Genomic DNA, 17,735 nt, shown 5'->3' with positions numbered 1-17,735 from the left:
TTTAACCCAAACATCCACGGTCCGTAGGAGACAGGGATTCAGGCGCGCGAAGTTCCATTCGGCGTACACAGTACGCAAGCAGCGAATTGCATGTGCGCACACTACTAGTATTCTATAATAGAAGATAGGAATACACACACGTCGGGTACACACAGACACACACACATGCGGGCAACGTGGGCCGGCTGGAGAATGAAATATGTTCAGTGTGTAGTCTATATTGCAATTGCGGGGATAATAACTTCGAGCGTCAGGGCTCGCTGCGCGCGCCGGGGCCGCTCGCGCTCGCCAATAGTGTGATTGTGTACATAAACTATGATTCTGTCTTGAAACGTGAGGCTATACGGCAAAAAAACTTAAGGAGCCAGCCGGGCTTTTTTCATACATTTCTGGGGAGCCCGTAGCGATTCTGGGGAGCCAATGGTCCCCGGGCTCCCGCTAAGGTCGAGCCCTGTCTTGCTTTTGAAATACTGTGTGCTTTTAAACTGTCTGTGGAAATAAAAAAAAAATGAAAAGATAATGAAAATGAATTATACAGTTCTAGAAAAATCACAAATATTCATAGTGGTGACCTGCTTTCTCTGCAAAGTTTTCTGATGCAAGCAAAGATTATCTGGGGCATGCAGAAAGTTTGAAATGCTGCAAACAGCAAATTGGACTTTCTCCTTATTCGATCACAAATCCTTATTTGATTGAAAATCTCCTGTCTGATGACTGTGAAGACGAATGCCTACTATCATCCAAAGATTCACACCATCAAATATTCATGGAATTAGATCACAGCCGGAGATTTGCCTGCACCAGTGTCCCCCACACCAACCTAACCTCCACTCCCAATAATTGCCATGAAATGATCACTGCTGTATCAATTTACATTCAGAGTCCTTGCATCTAACAATCATATGTCTGGGGCAACCTCCGCTCCATGTGAAATGTGCTGTCCATTATTACTCACCAGGTCCTAGGGGAATTTCACAGCAGAAATAATCATTCTGTCATTATCAAATTTGCACAAATTCTGAATTTCACTGCATATATTACATTGGAGAAAGATTAGATTGAACTGGTTAAAGTCATGAAATTTGCATGAAATCAAATATAAACATCAAACATAAAGTCGAAAAAGGAAATTACCACCCCCCTCAAAAAAACAAAAACGAAACAAAACAAAATACAAACACACACACACACACACACACAAATGCTGTTTTGAGAAGACAGAAACAGCTGTTCTTCTAAAATATCTTGCAATGTATGGATCAGTAACTGATTTTAGTGATTATGAGGATTTTTTTATGTATCTGCTACTCAAATAAACAATTTGTTGCTGCTCAGAAAGGTAAAATCCAGAATAGCATTGTGAAAAAAAAAAAAGATAGCTTGTGAATACTTGTCAAAAAGTAGGCAGAGAAAGCAGCTGTGGCTTATTTGATGAAATACACTGTATGCTGGGGGGGGGGGGGGAAAGTGTGGAGGAGGGAGGAAGGAGGGGGTACATTACCAGTTTTACTACACTGTTCTCTGGCAGTTTAAGGATCAAGTCCGGCCAGCTATTATAAATCACAAGTGCTCTAGTAAACCTTAAGACACACAAGCAGTGAATGACCCCACCCAAAACAAACAAACATTATTATAAAAAGATCGAGCATTAAACAAGAAAAATGTGCTTTCTGGGACTTGGTTGGTCAAAGGTGCCTGGCAACGCCCCGAGGTACTCACACATCCATGAAGTGACCAGCACTCTGGAGACCGTCCCCCATCTCCTGTTCAATGCCACTCCACTCGCTGAAGACACGTCCATAGTTACCGTGGATCTTGTGCAGGCCGTATAGTCTATCGGCCAGCCTCTATAATAAGATCAAAAGAAATATGATGAAGCCAATTGAACTGAACACACTTAAACACGCTTATTTGAAAATTAAAGTAGAAAAGAAAAAAGCATTAAAGCTTTCTGCATAAGATGGACACACATTCATATATTGCTTTCATTCTTTTTTTCTTTTTTTTCATACTACAGCTCTCAATCTGCTAATTTCCCAGGGGTATCTAGAAAGAAAATGAAGTTTGGCTATTTGACATTCATAGGTGTGAAATTTACAATAACTATCCTCTTCCTTAACCCTAAAAAGACTGGGCTATTTTGGTAGCTCGAAAGACTGGGGGGGGGGGGGGCCTAAAGGGCCCCCCCTTAAGATCTCGGCCGTGGATTGCGCGATCGCCGCGGAAATTTGCACAATGGTAGTGTGCGATGTAATCTACAAGATCGTATATTTAAATTTTCCAGAATAGTCTTATTTTATTTTATTTTGATTAATTATGCTAATTTATGCGAGAAATCAGACTCTTTGATCTAAATCAGTAAATAAAGCTCCAAAAGTGCTCATTTTTGGTCTAATTATTCTTTGTGGCATTCTTCGCAAATGTACTTGAAAAAAAATTCGGTATCAAAATTAATTTCTTATTTATCTTATTGTTTTATGAATTTCTTATGTATTTCTTTGTTTTTTCGACCTTTTGTTTTTGCTTTTTTTTAAACAAAATTTGTGGCAGACACTTTTTGAAGCACAATACTACTAAAACAAATTAATTTTAGCCATTGAGAGTAAAAATAAGCATATTTATATGAACCATGTGAAAAAACTCAATTTGCATTGACTTTGTACACAAAATCACATTTTTGAGCCATTTTCGGTCTCACGTGCATGTACAAAAAGTTATGTAACTTCAGAACCGTACCCCCGGGCGTCACAAATTTGGCGTCAAAATGTGCGGGAAATTCGAAAGAAAAAAGTCATAGAGCATCGCGGCGAGAGCATTGCGTGTTGCAGAGTAATCGCGCGAAATGTTGAGGGGGGGGCCTTTTAGGCCCCCCCCCCCCCCCCCGGTCTTTTTAGGGTTAATCTACAGCACAGACTGTGACAAGGCCAACGTTACCTGATTATAAAAATCACTGACCATCAATGGTGATTCTCTGCATAAAACATGCATACTATCAATATATATCATAAGTCATGAATGATCTGGAAATTGTTAATCCCATTCAACATATTTCTGAAGTGGCAGTACAATATGTATTGAATGAATATGTCATTTAAAGGTCCCCTGACATTCATTATATTACAAGCAATTCAAAGCCATTTCATACCGAGATTAACAAACTTGTCGGCAAGAGTGCAATGAAGGAATATTCTAACAAAAAAGAATTAATTCGACCAAAATTGTATCCTAAAAACAGTGTATCTTCATTTCAAACTATCATGATCAGGTCATGAGTATCCTAAAGCAATGATCCATAGAAAATGCTACTTACAACAACAGAAAATTGCTGTCACTAGTTCAATCAAAGTGATAAAGCCAAACATGATTAGCTTTCATATTTCATTGCTTCATTGTGAAAAAGCAAACATGCAATATTTATTTTGATGTGAAAAGAAGTCTCAAGGCTCTTCCTCACCATCTGTTCACGCACAGAGCGGAAATTATGCGACCAAGTCGAGCGCGCTGCAAATTTGTCTGACTGCCCCGCAAACCTGGGCTGCCTCTAGCAAGCGAGGCTCATCAAATGCAATTTCTCCGCTATCAGGGACGAATCGGTGTGCGCTCCCGTCTACCATCCCCCCATCCCCCATCCTCCCATCCCCCCATCCCAACTTCCTCTTCCTCCCACCCACCACTCTCATCCAGGCTACCCTCATTCCCTTCTGCACCTGTCATCAGAATTGGCCCCGACAATTGACAATTGTGCGACAAACAACGCAGGGCTCCTCTTCACGAGTGATCAATGGTGTAATCGGATACCTCGCCTCTTCTCGCTTAAAGTGAAACTCTACTCCATCTCCGAGCTGACTTTGACGGACCGAGCGATCAGAAGAGTCGAAAGAGTTACATCGAGGTAAACAAGCATTAAGAAAGTCACAGAATTTGAAGATATTTACTTTTCAAGTGTTTTAATGAAACAGTGATATTGGTGATGAATGTATACGCAAATGAGATGAGGGGATAATTATGTAATTGCCTCACAAGCTCCCCCTTGACTTGCACATGTATCTCCACTAAATTTCCCTGTTTGAAATAGACTCAAAGAACATTATAATACACTATTACACCCTTTGAATCAAATTCATCCTTAAATTTTTACTGAATTAGCAATAATGCCACCATTGCCCCATCTGATTTGCTTGCAGGAGTGTATCTGATTTCACTGATTTGTGAAAATAGGAGAAACATTTAAGGATGCAAAACTTCCTGAGTTTTGGTCAAACTCTTGTTTGATTAAGTTCACTCCTGATCAAATTCAACTCGTACATAGATCTGAGTTTCCAAATAATGATGTACATGTAGAGCCTCTCTCATTTCTGAACCATCCTAGTTTGGAAAAAAAAAAAAGAATAAGGGGAAAAAAAAATCGTCGAGAGGTTTTGGATAGTGCCCGCTGATGTTATCCCTTTACATTGACTCCAATGGACAGGCTTGCAGTTTTGCACCATCGCACTCTCCTGACATCACAATATACATAAACTTTGGCAGCACGCACTCCATCACTTAAAGGCATAATTTACCATTTGCAGATAAAACAAAAATGCAGCATTAGTGCTTCAAAATAGTTCTAAAATGTGAGTTAGGGCTAGAAACTACCACTGTAAAAATTTGAATCCGTATAATCGATGCTAACTGTTGTTAAATGCACAAATTGTGAACAATAGTTATAATAAAAATGTTTCCGGATTAAACCGTCTACAGTTACGGTTTATTGAGAAAAACACTGATTTCTCCTCATATTTTAGTCTTTATTGCAAAAATTTTATACGGTAGGATGTTTTGTGATACAACAGACCCACACATATGCATCAAATGTGATATCTTGAAAATTTTTGAAATCACTACTCCCAAAGGTAAACTGGACCTTATCACTTATCAACTGATTTCTTTCTGATACAACTGTACCATAATACATGCACTACCATTTGCCCATTTGTCCTGTACTAAAGTCAGGAATCACAATGGACCTCATTTGTTCAATGTCTGGGGTGCTGCAGAAAAACAATCATGAATGGTTGGATACTCCTAAAATGGAATGAGACTTTTCACATTCAGTGAAAGATCTTGCACCACTGCGTTTGTGACCTACCCACTATTTGAGGAGTACATGTATTACACATCAAGCATTTGCTGCAGCTACCTACATACTCCTACAAAGCACACGTGCCTTCTACAGAGGACTTACTGTTCTGATTTTCAGTATTGATGCGACGTTGTTCTGCAATTCATTGGCATAGTTCTTGAGTTCTTCAAATCGCCTTGAGGGAGGGAAAAAAAAGAAGATTAAGAGTTTTTTTGAATCACTACAGTCCTAATGCAGTTCTTAGAATGACATTATGAAAGTAAAAGTCTCTATTATCAAGATGCAGTACTTCCTACTTGCAATAATTTTGCTATAACTGTCTTGAATTTTGAATTGTTCAAGTACACGACACTATTCTTTGTTTGACATTCATATTTGCAATTTGTCATTGCCTTAAAATATGCCTAAACAAACATTGGTCAAATATCAGATCCTGTGAAATCATGACATACACATTGTACATCAAGAGCAGATGTAAGCATAGTAACAATCAAATTGTTATGATAAATTGTCAAAACAAAATCTTGCATTTAGCTCGAAACTGATGCACCTCTACAAGCTGGTGAAGAGACAAAGTACCTACCTGTCTGGTTTCTTTAGTCTAAATGAGGCACTCAGGCTTTTTAGGCGAGAATCTTGCTGCAGAAGAAGAAGTAACAGATATTAAACAAATAATATAAACTATCCATGGCGTGGCAAACAACAGCACAAGTATTCGCAGTCTGCACTCGTAATTATCCCATTAACTTGTGCTACATGTCGGGCATATTTCGGGAACATGCATTGTCATTTTAAGCTCAGGTGGCTCATTCAAAATGACAAATATCAAATTGAGAATTCTCCTGTGGAGGAAATTACATGGAAAGAATGATGGATTCACACAAATAAGTTCTTGAATACAGAGTAACTACTACTACAACCTTGGACTTGAGCCGTAACTCCCTCAACACAAAAACGGACAAGTCCGCACAACTGTAAAAGCAGAAATTTTTATGCAAATAACTTTTGGCACTCGGCAAGGGAAAATGAATTCTGCATGTTTCTTATCTTGCACACGGTCACGAAAGTTGAGCAAGTACTTCAAGCAGCTCACTGCTGCCACAGCAATGCTTTGACAGTACATACTATGGTAAAAAGCGACTTGTCTGTATTACAACAGAAAATGAGAGGTATCACTCACTCTACATGACCAGTGACAGTAAAGAAAACTACAAATACCTCGACACTTGTACCCCAACAATACACCTACCTTGAGATCAAAGATATCAAATGATATATTATAGTTAACAAGGGAAAAACATTTTTTCACTCTTACTTTTGTTCTAGTTTCGTGTCACCAAAAATGTGTGAAAAAATGTCCATACAACAAACATGCCCACATTTACAGTATTTTGTTCAACCAATGGAAAAATACAGACTGACGGAAACAAACAAGAGGGCAAAGGTCACACTCACACTCTCTTCGGTATATAATCGTACCTTCACATCGTTGTCGACTATTCAATATTCAAACAATGTTATTCATTTGACGTTGAGTGCTGAATTCAAGTGAAGCAGAGACTAATTAAATATATAACTGTCAATTCACCAGCTAAACATGGACACTCAGGGGTCGCGCTGAACTTTTTTAACTAGTCAGGTGAACTAGTTACTAACTCTGTGCATTTGCAAAATGTGTGTGCAAGTGTGTGTGTTTGTGTGAGTATCGAGAAGAGAACAGCACAACTACACAAAGGCAGAAAACCTTGGCCTGAAAGAAACTGATCTCAGAGACTAAAGAATGAAACATAGGCCACTATTGATAAAAATATATCATAACTCGAGATATGTTTTGTCTTAAAGGTAGGGGATACCTTTTACAGAACTCCCAAAATGCAGCAAAACATTAAATATGAACCTCAGGGGACTTGTTTAGGCCACTGCTTAGAAATTTGGAAGTCAACAGTTATCTACAATTTGAATAATGCACAAAACTCAACTACTCAGTAGTTCTGTGTGTCAGCCACACTTAAGCCTTTTTGTTGCAGTCTTCTGTATTTTTTATCTATAAACACAAATCTAAAAGTATAAGAGCTGATGTAATAACATATAGAGTGTGTGGCAAGAATGTATATAGAAATGTTTGTAAGTTTTGATGAACTTTATTCACAAAATATACATGATGGACACACATGCAGTGCATGGGTCTGCAAAGGTAGCCAAGTAATGTACTGGAATTTACGGTGAGCCCCGAAAAGAATTCAATTCAAAATTTAACGGTCAATAAAAATGTACTAAATGTTACCTTCCACTTTCAATACTTTATGGGAGTTTCTAAAATGATACTCTCTTCAACATACCACTGTGTTTACACAACTCTTCATTTAAGGCATGCAAATGGGATTCCCTACCTTTAAGTTTTGCTACTGAAAGACTTGTTCTTTTTCAATGCTTACAGTAAATTGCCAAAACTGCACAGTTTCAACTTCAATACTATCTTGCTTTGGCTCTCTCAGGCAGTCCCTCCAGAAGAGTGAACATGACCTCACCTTGATTTGGAAGCCAGTGGAATGCACCTTCTCCTTCCATCCATCTGCCTCCTGCAGGAAGCCATGGAAGATCTCATCTTGGCAGAGCAAGGGGTGGGCAGCCACCCGCTGCAGGAACCCCTCCAGGGCCACACGCCGGCGCTCCACAAAGTCAGCGTCAAAGTTGTCCACAGTGGACAGCTGCTGCCACATCGCCATCATCTGTCAATTGCAAGATTAAACAAATGCACGGAACTTTGTTTTTGTCATCAAACAGCCTTGAAACATTTTCACATGGTATGTAGTATTTCACTTGATTGAAACATTACCATCTGTAATTCATGATATGCGAGAACAAACGACACTTGCTTAAAAACAGCCATAAAATGTCCTCTGACATTCTGCATTACTCTGCTAGTTTAATTATATAACTGATGAAAAAAAATGTATTTTGTGAAATTAAAAATCAAATGATTTTTATTGAATAGCCATGAAACATCCCAAAACATATTTCGTATACATTATAGTACTAGATTGCAATATCGTAAGGTAGTTGACTGAGTTGATGATGTAAATTGAGGTGACACAATGTTATGATACTGTCACAAAGTCCGCTTGTTTACACATTATGTGCTGAACATTAATGTGATTGGATTTAGAACTGTATACATTGTACTTGCAACCCACTTTAAATGATGAGTATCATCTCCACAACCAACTATAAAATTTCCTGCTGTAACAACTTGGGATTAACTAGTTTAACTTGTTTTTGTTTCTGATGGTTGATTATTACATACAAATAGAATCCACACATGACTCTAAATTGTACAAACTGGTGTGTACACCACAGACATACAATATACATGCTAATGAAAATACCTGCTTTTTATTTTTGTTGATTGAACAAATCTGGCCGATAAAAGAATAAGATTGCATGTTAAATTTTTCAAATTCCATTTCTTCCATTTTTCAAAAAAGTAACAAGGATTTTACGTGATTTAATTTTCTTCTTTCTGTGACATGCCAATGATAGCATACATATAATTTCCAGCAGAAAAGACTTTTCCTCCCTCTTCTTCCTTGAGCACTGTACCAGCCGCCCCTCCCCCATCCCCCCAACCCCCCCACCCCCCCTCCCCCCCCCCCCCCCACCCCACACACACACACAAGCTGCGGCACTTGTAAATATTGATGTCCCCCTGGCTGGCCGTCACAGCCCCTAGTCAGGCCAGCAACCTTACATGCTAACACTCTCACATGTCACAGGTGCAACGTACTGCACGGAGTCTCTGTCTTTTTTAGCTTCATTTGAGGCTCTTGTTTTTTCCCCCTTTTTACCTCTTTCTCCCAAACTGACACATAACTGGATGTTTACTTCTTCTGTATATAAGACATGTATGTATATGTGTGTGTGTGTGTATTGATATACACTTTCATTTCATTTCTTTATTTGTCCAAATCATGTATAAAATCATGGCATGGAAAATTGGTTTTGTCACACATTCATCAGATCTCGCCAACAGATAACAACTAATTACATTTAATGTACAATTTTTGTAATTTGTGGCGGATCCAGAGGGGGCGCACCGGGCATGCGCCCCCTCTTTATTTTTTCTTAAAACAAAAGAAATAAAAGGAAAAATGGGGTGAGGGGCACATAGGCCCCTCCCCCTTAAGTTTGTTAAGGCACCTCCCCTTTATGGAATTCCTGGATCCGCCCCTGTTACATAATGTTGAATGATGTTATATATTGTATATGTACAAGTAGTTATTGATTGATTGATTGATATTGATTGATATAAGTTACTATCAATTCAAGACAAACTTTCAATTCCCTGTCTCAAAGTGTGAATCACAAGTCACTCTCTATGTTTCTGTAGAATGTATTCACTGCAGCATACATGTATGATGAATCACTGCATTATAAGAGCCCATGATTATTAAACATACCGATGATTGTAATGAAACTACTATCTGACTATAACAATGATAATGACAGTGATAATGACAACAAGAACATCTAAAGAATAATTTTGGGTAGGTCTAACTGTAAGTATGACGAAAGTATTAACAATTGCCTTTAGGTAAATAATCACCATGAATTCCAATAGCCTGGTGAGTAGAGATAATGCATGTTTTGTGGGGCTTTTTAATACCTCAGAGTCATAATAAACTAGAAATGTCGCTACAGCGACTGGTTATACCCCCGCCAAACAACATTTCATAAGCTTTGGTCAAAAAACTGAGGAAGTAGTTAAATCCGCAAGATCTTTCCTTGATCTTCTGCCATTAATATGCTGTTACCATGGCAACGTACTTTCGGGTACTGTCGAAAAATGCGTCTTGCACATCTACAACCAAAGGCACACATCTGTACCAAGTTTCATGGAAATTGGGCAAAAACTGAGGAAGTAGTTTGCAACACAAAATTTTCCATCATTTTGGCTCATAATATGTGAGCTGTTACCATGGCAACATACTTTTTGTCACTGTCAAGAAATGTGTCATGCTGACCTATATCCTAAGACAAACATTCAATATGAATTCCATGAGAATTGGAAGAACACTGATGAAGCAGTTTTGCCATGAAGCATTTTGCCCTATATTTTACCAATAACATGCCGTTACCATGGCAACGCACTTTTTGCCACTGCGGAAATATGTGTCTTGCACATTAACATATTCAGATGAACATCTGTACCTAATTTCATAAAAATTGATGAAAAACTGTGGGAGGAGTTCGCGACGCAAGATTTGTACCCATTTTTGCCCATAATATGCCGTTACCATGGCAACGTACTTTTGGGTACTGTCAAAAAATACGTCTTGCACATCTACAACCCAAGGCACACATCTGTGCCAAGTTTTATGGGAATCGGTTGAAAACTGAGGAAGTAGTTCGCGACGCAAGATTTGCAACGGACCGACCGCCCGACCGACCGACCGCCCGACCGCCCGACCGTCCGCTGATTCCTATATACCCCCTTCAAACTTCGTTTGGCGGGGGTATAAATATCCACCTAAGGCTACTGAAAATGCAAACTGCATGAAATTCATCTTTGAAATAAAATATGCTTAACAAAGTGGAGAAATTAAGGAGATTGAGTATCACATACTTAATACACAGGGAGCCAAGTTCTTGGCGTGAAGCTTTGTTTTTAGTAGAGAATTGACATACAAGTAGATGTAAATATGTCATTTGATACAGAAAGGGAAAATGCATCTCCATACAGAAAGGGCGAGAGAGAGAAAGAAGACCACTACTCAGTAATTAAACACTGACAGGAGAACACATTATCAATCAAAAACCTGAGAGGACATTGATAATAGCAAGCCACAAGCATTTTCTAGGTTGCCTGAAGTATCCCATTACAGAGTGTATGTACAGAACCCTAATGAGTTCACATTTAACCTTTCTGTGATCGACATAGTGTTAAAAGGGGAAAAAAGTTTAAAAGCACTAAAACGAACCGGAATTTATATTCTACGGACATACATGTACATGCACTCCTTTTGTCCTTCGGTGGCTATTCCCTATTTTACACACACTGTGTATGTGCGATTCCGCAGCACGGATCCCAGCAATAATGACCGGCCCCCATCGTAATTATACATCATTTGTCTTAAAGGGCAGTGAATCCATTAATTCTGTTTGGCATTAATGTCCCATTTGTGCTCATTTGGTTTAATTAGAAGCTGTTTACGTGAATAAAGAGCCTTTGGTATTTCAAAGTCTCAGTGTTTTGCTCTGTTTATCACACGTACTCAGTCAAATTAGTGCAGAAACTTAGATTATGTTTAATAAAATATGCTGAAACAGTATAAACTTTCCTTAACATGTAGAGCATTGTCTCAGTGATAGCAAAGAACCCAATGAACAGTCAGATTTTGATTAATCATAACTCTTTTTTCTTGGCCCCAGCAGCAAGCACCAATACAAACTGCTCTTAGAGAAGCTTTGTGGTCAGTGGCCTTTCATTACCATATTCTTTAATTTTCCACAAAATATACCAAAGCAATCTCCCACATTTTAAGATATTGGGTACAAAAATTGAAGGATTAAATCTAAACAGCAAATTCTGTGCACATCTACTTCACAAATTGTTCAAAGAGTCATGCTGAGTTTATTGCTGAGTACTTGGTTACTGAGTCAAACAGATGTTCACACTGGAACACAATTCCTTCAATTTTGTACACCACATTACAAAGGTATCATAACACTCACACTGTTTGCTTAACATGGGCCATGAAAAGTTTGTTCCATCCATAGGTCTTAACATTAGTAGCAAATGTGTGTACCAGATGTGCCAAAGTTTTGTTTGGGAAAATCCACAGGCAAAAAAAAAAGAAAAAAAGAAGGAATTAAAACATTATTCAACTTCACTTTGCTCAACAATGTTTTCAAACAACACAATGTTATCACGGCACACATCGAACAGTACGGCCACGCATGCAAGAAAGTTTACTACAAGAGAAGAAACAATATTTCAGACAAAGATTAAATACAAGCAGTCACAATAGCACTGCTGAATGGTTTTCATTACAGTTTGATACAGTCTCTAAATTACATGAGATCTTCAGCAATTTTCAGGAACTCCACCTTATTAACTTTGCTTGTAAACACACTCAAGTACATGCACAGAGTGCCATAAAACAGGCCTTGATAACAAAACCTAGCCAAATCATACTTTGGTATACAAGGTATTCTAATGTTTATTTGATAAATATCAGTAAGAACAGACAATAACATGTTTTTAAACTACAGCTCTTCAACATGTTTATAACAAGTTCTTCATTAACATTAAGTTATTCATGGGAAATCAGAACTTTGAACATGTGTGTCAGCCAATCAGATATGATGCAAGATTGCAAGTTGACAAATACCAAATTCTTTCAAATATTTGACAGCTTGACTGATCTATCTTGCTATCTTTCAAAGATTTTCTCAGAGAATTGTCAAACACTGGTATCATTTTGGAAAATTCTTATTCTCACCCTTTTCTCAGGCAGGGGCGGCACGACAACGTGTGGGAAGGTGACCACCAGGTAGTTACGGAGCAGCTCAAACTCACTGTACCTCCGCCACAGAGAGGATGAGCCCATGGCCAGCTTGGACATGTTGGAGTCATCCTTGACCCTGCTGTAACATCAAGTTGAACATGAGACGTTGGCATGATTAATTAACCTACTAAAGACTGGTCCCCCGAGTATCTGATACTCAGACAGGCATCTACGGGAAATGCATTTGGTAGCAAAATCAGCCTGTTCTCGATGGTTAATTATACACTGCAATGTCATCATGACTTTATCTGAGGCAGAAGTGTAGTGGTGATCAAGAAGAAGAATATATGTTATTGATAACAGTTGGACATTCAGGAACTATAACGACAACTTTGACCAACTGACTACACAAACTTGATGGGTACTGCACAAAAGGCTGTGGACATTTCAAGATCTTACAATTGAAAAATGCATCACAAAAAGTTATAAAAAAAAATAAAAATAGAAGGAGGTGAAATCAAAGGAAATGTCCAGATCATCAAATGAAAGAAGAATGGTTGAGGGATTTAGAAGGAATATTAGATTTGGAAGGAAAAAATGTATTGATATGAGTCTGATCTTCAGCTGAAACAAAAATCTGACATGTGGATATACGGCATTAAACAATACATACAGAAACAGCCTCTCCCCCAATTAAGTAAATGAATAAATAAATAAAAGGAATGTTAAGTTTGTCAAAAATTATTCTTATGACACTGATTTTGGTTCCCAAAGGCTGCTGGTGTTCAGCTAAGGCAGTGATATCATGTGTTGAAGGCTCTCGCTGCCACTCGGTGAGCCCCAAGCCAATCTGGGCACGTGATACCCCTACAGGAGCAGCCCCTCGATCGGCAAATATATATCACTAATGAGATGCACCGCTGCAGCAGGTTCCCAAGCCTCGGCAATACATCGCAATCACTCAGGGAGGGAGTGAGATAAAAACAGAAGGCAGAGGGAGAAACTGAGAGAGAAAAAAAGAAAGATATATATAGAGAGACAAACTGACAGACAGAGAGACAAATTGGGGGCACAGTTATACAGAAAGAGGGTAAGAAAAACAGACAGACGGATGCACAGAAACATAATATAAATACAGTCAAACCTGTCTTTGCCAACTACCTGTCTATAGCGGCCATCTGCCGTATACGATCGCTAAAGCAATTCCCTCCGAGAGAAAAAGCATGGTAAAGAACCTGTCTATAGCGACCACCTGTCTACAACAGCCACTTTTTTTGCTCCCTTGGGTGGCCTCTATAGACAGGTTTAAACTGTACATAGAAACAGAGGGAGAGATAGATATGATAGAGTGAGGGATATAAAGAAATGGAGAGAGAATCAGACACACAGACAGACAGACAATGATAAAGACAAGAAATGATTACGGGAATATGAGAAAGATCAAAAAGAGAGTGGCAGTTGGAGAAACACAATTAATACAAGAAATGGGCACAGAAAGATACTGAGAGAGCGAGGCAAAGATATCGTAGATACATGTACCTACAACGTGTGTATCAGAGAGAGCAAGGGAGGGGGGAGGGGGAGATTGTAAACAGGTTGGGAGAGCTAAATCATTCACCGACGCTTTCGTTCCAGCTTTTTTGAGATGCACCCATCGTCAGACAATCAAATTTATATTCCCCAGCATCCACACTCCCTCAAATGCAGCCACATGCAACCGCAAACAGCTTTCATTTAAGCCACACTGCTAGTATTGTGCTACTCGACGGTGGAACATGTGGAAATCTTTGTGTAAAACAGAACAGTGTGTATAAATGCTAAGCCCTGTACATGCAACAGCATTATTTGAGGCACTTTGGGGGGGGGGGGGGGAGGAGGAGACAAAGCCCTAAAACTCAGGATGCTCTCAAAGAAAATGACCATATAATGAACATAAATTGATCGATTGGGGGACATGAGCAATCTACACTGAAAGGATTGAGGCACCTGGGGGAAAAGGCTAGAGAGTCAATGAGATGCCAGTTACCATCATCAATCATTAATGCAAGTGCCTGGTACAGGAGACTACATGTTGGGTATGCATGCTGAAACATAGTGGAGGAGACGTTGGCGTGTCTCGGAGTGAGAGCGCTCACTTTATACACGTGATGGCTAGAGTTACACGGCCCCGCAGTGATTGGATTGAGTCGTTATTACCTTACGAGGATTGCAGGACATAAGAAATGTTAAAAATCAATCATCCCCGATTCTCCATAATCATTCCTGAGGCCCAGGGATGAAGTATCCCGGCCTGGGCAAGCGGTAGCTTTATTTGTGAGAATCATAATTTATTACCTCTTCCAAACCTGCTCCCCATAATGACTAGATGATTGACAATCTTCTTTAATAACTCCAGAATGACTTCCTGAAATGCTACTGAGAAAGACCCATGAGTTTATCCTTTTCTGATCTTTAATATCTTTTTATTAAAAGATTGCATCAATATTGTTTTCTGTGCAGAGAGAGAGAATGGCACAAGATCTATATCATACACTGACCACGCAATTAAGTATTTTTTTTTTTATTACGAAATGCCAAATGGATGAATATACTACATAAAATCGTCAGTCAATTTTCAGACAGACTTCTGGATTTAAATAACCAGAAATGCACATGCCACCTCTTGCTTTAAACACTACCCATCATTAAATAAACATTTTTTTTTTTTGTCAAAACTATATTCAACTGCTTAATAGCTTTCTCCAATTTACTTCTTATCTAAATATCCTATCTTAAGAAATTTGACATGTCACACATCAAATGTAAACAGAATACTAGTAACTAGTGAGGTGGACTATTAACTACATGCACTGAAATGATATGGGTGACCATCATGGTTTGCATTAGGTTACAATCAGTTATTGTAAAATCAGAAATTTTTGTGAGCAAGAAACTTCCACAAATTTCGCGAGAAAGCCAAGATTCGCGATAAGTAAAATGCACACAAAAGTTACTATCTGTGCATTGAATGCCACAGGAAATTGGGAAAAATTTCACACGGCAAAAAAAAGACATTGGCTCCAATTTACGAAAATTTCAAGCCACAAATGTTTCTGGTTGTACAGTATCTGCAAAAAAGCACCAACAAGGCACATCACATCACGTGATAGAACAGTCAGCTTAAAGGGATGATATAGTATTGGTGGAGATAAGGATTGGGCTTTCAACTTTTCGTGAGACACCTAGAAACCAGTACAGAGCATACCATTCAAAGAGGAATTCAAAGCTTATTTGATGAAAATCGGCTTTCAAATGACTGAGACATCTAAAAACAAAGTAAAACAAGGAAAAGTAGAATTTACGCGGTGCATAATATATGTCCCCGCCGGAAGTAGCATTTTGTAGCAAAATGTACAATACAGGTCACAAATCAAGGTCAAAGGTCAAAGAAATCAAAGGTCAAAATTCTGTGTAGAAGTTTTGAAGCCCTCACCTGCTGCCATCACATAAAGCAAACGGAATCGAAATCGGGTTAGAAATGGCGAAGGAGTAGCATTTTGTAGCCATTGTACGATAAAGGTAAAAAAGCAAGGTCAAAGGTCAAAGAAGTCAAAGGTCAAAATTCTGTGTAGAAGTTTTGAAGCCCTCACCTAGTGCCATCACATAAAGCAAACGGAATCGAAATCGGGTTAGAAATGGCGAAGGAGTAGCATTTTGTAGCAAAATGTACAATACAGGTCAAAAATCAGGGTCAAAGGTCAAAGAAGTCAAAGGTCAAAATTCTATGAAGAAGTTTTGAAGCCCTTACGTATCGCCATCACATAAAGCAAACAGAATCAAAATCGGGTTAGAAATGGTGAAGGAGTAGCATTTTGTAGCCAATGTACAATATAGGTCAAAAATCAAGGTCAAAGGTCAAAGAAGTCAAAGGTCAAAATTCTGTGTAGAAGTTTTGAAGCCCTCACCTAGTGCCATCACATAAAGTGAGCGGAATCAAAATCGGGTTAGAAATGGCGAAGGAGTAGCATTTTGTAGCAAAATGTACAATACAGGTCAAAAAATCAAGGTCAAAGGTCAAAGAAGTCAAAGGTCAAAATTCTGTGTAGAAGTTTTGAAGCCCTCAACTAGTGCCATCACATAAAGCAAACGAAATCGAAATCGGGTTAGAAATGGCGAAGGAGTAGCATTTTGTAGCAAAATGTACAATATAGGTCAAAGGTCAAGGTCAAAGGTCACAAATGAAATTCTGTGTAGAAGTTTCAAAGCTCCCACATAGTGCTATCATATAAAGCAAACAGAACCAAAATTGGCTCATAAATGACAGAGAAGTAGCAAATTGAAGATTTTGATCACACACGGACGCACACACGGACGGACACACACACGGACACACACACGTACGGAGCCCGTTTCATAGTCCCCTGCTCGAACTCGTTCGGCGGGGACATCAAAGCGATCGTAAGAAAACGTGGGTCCCACCTTTTGATAGGATCACTCTGTTTTGGATATCTCAGCCATTTCAAAACCAATTTTCATCAAATAAAGGGTGAACTCCTCTTGGAATTACATGTTCTTTCACATTTCATCAGAGGTTTCTCGTCATCTCACTAAAAAATTATAGAAACGTGAAGTTAGGTCTTAACCAAAACTATACGATTCCTTTGAATGATTAGGTTGTTCATTTGGCTGTTTCTCCTGCACCTACCCTGTCTCGACGAGATAGACGGTGAAGACATCCTTCATCCCCATCGCCGTGGTACCCGTCCTCTTCTCCTGCTCCGTCACGCTGATCTCCACCACCTCCAGCAAGTTGCCATCCTGAGAAACAAATAATGATAAATGATGATTGATGGTGTTAATGATAATAATAACAGTTACAATAATGACAATGAGATAGTAACAATAATAATAATAACAAAAATGATAATGATAATCACGATATTAATAATAGTAATAATAACAAAAATTATAATGATAAATCATAATATTAATTAATGATAATAATGGCAATAATCATGATGAATGACTACAATCAAGTATAATTTCTAGAAAATATGATAAATATCAATAGACATATTGACAATGACAAAAATAACTATACTGATGTGAGTGATGACAATAATGAC

The 17,735-nt window shown here is 38.6% G+C and overlaps 1 protein-coding gene across 1 annotated transcript in view; it reads right to left on the bottom strand.

The window, feature by feature from the left end:
• Positions 1–17,735, bottom strand: part of LOC140237757 (sorting nexin-4-like) — a 79,285-nt gene that overhangs the window by 33,189 nt on the left and 28,361 nt on the right. The window contains exons 2-7 of the mRNA XM_072317689.1: positions 17,315–17,427; positions 12,625–12,766; positions 7,651–7,851; positions 5,706–5,761; positions 5,225–5,297; positions 1,720–1,847 (exon numbers count right to left, since the gene is read on the bottom strand). Of these exons, the coding sequence (XP_072173790.1) occupies positions 1,720–1,847; positions 5,225–5,297; positions 5,706–5,761; positions 7,651–7,851; positions 12,625–12,766; positions 17,315–17,427 (713 nt within the window). The remainder of the gene's footprint in view (positions 1–1,719; positions 1,848–5,224; positions 5,298–5,705; positions 5,762–7,650; positions 7,852–12,624; positions 12,767–17,314; positions 17,428–17,735) is intronic.

Source organism: Diadema setosum, chromosome 14 (assembly GCF_964275005.1).
Source record: "Diadema setosum chromosome 14, eeDiaSeto1, whole genome shotgun sequence".
Classification (NCBI taxonomy): Eukaryota; Metazoa; Echinodermata; class Echinoidea; order Diadematoida; family Diadematidae; genus Diadema; species Diadema setosum.
This window is presented reverse-complemented; position numbering and strand designations above follow the sequence as displayed.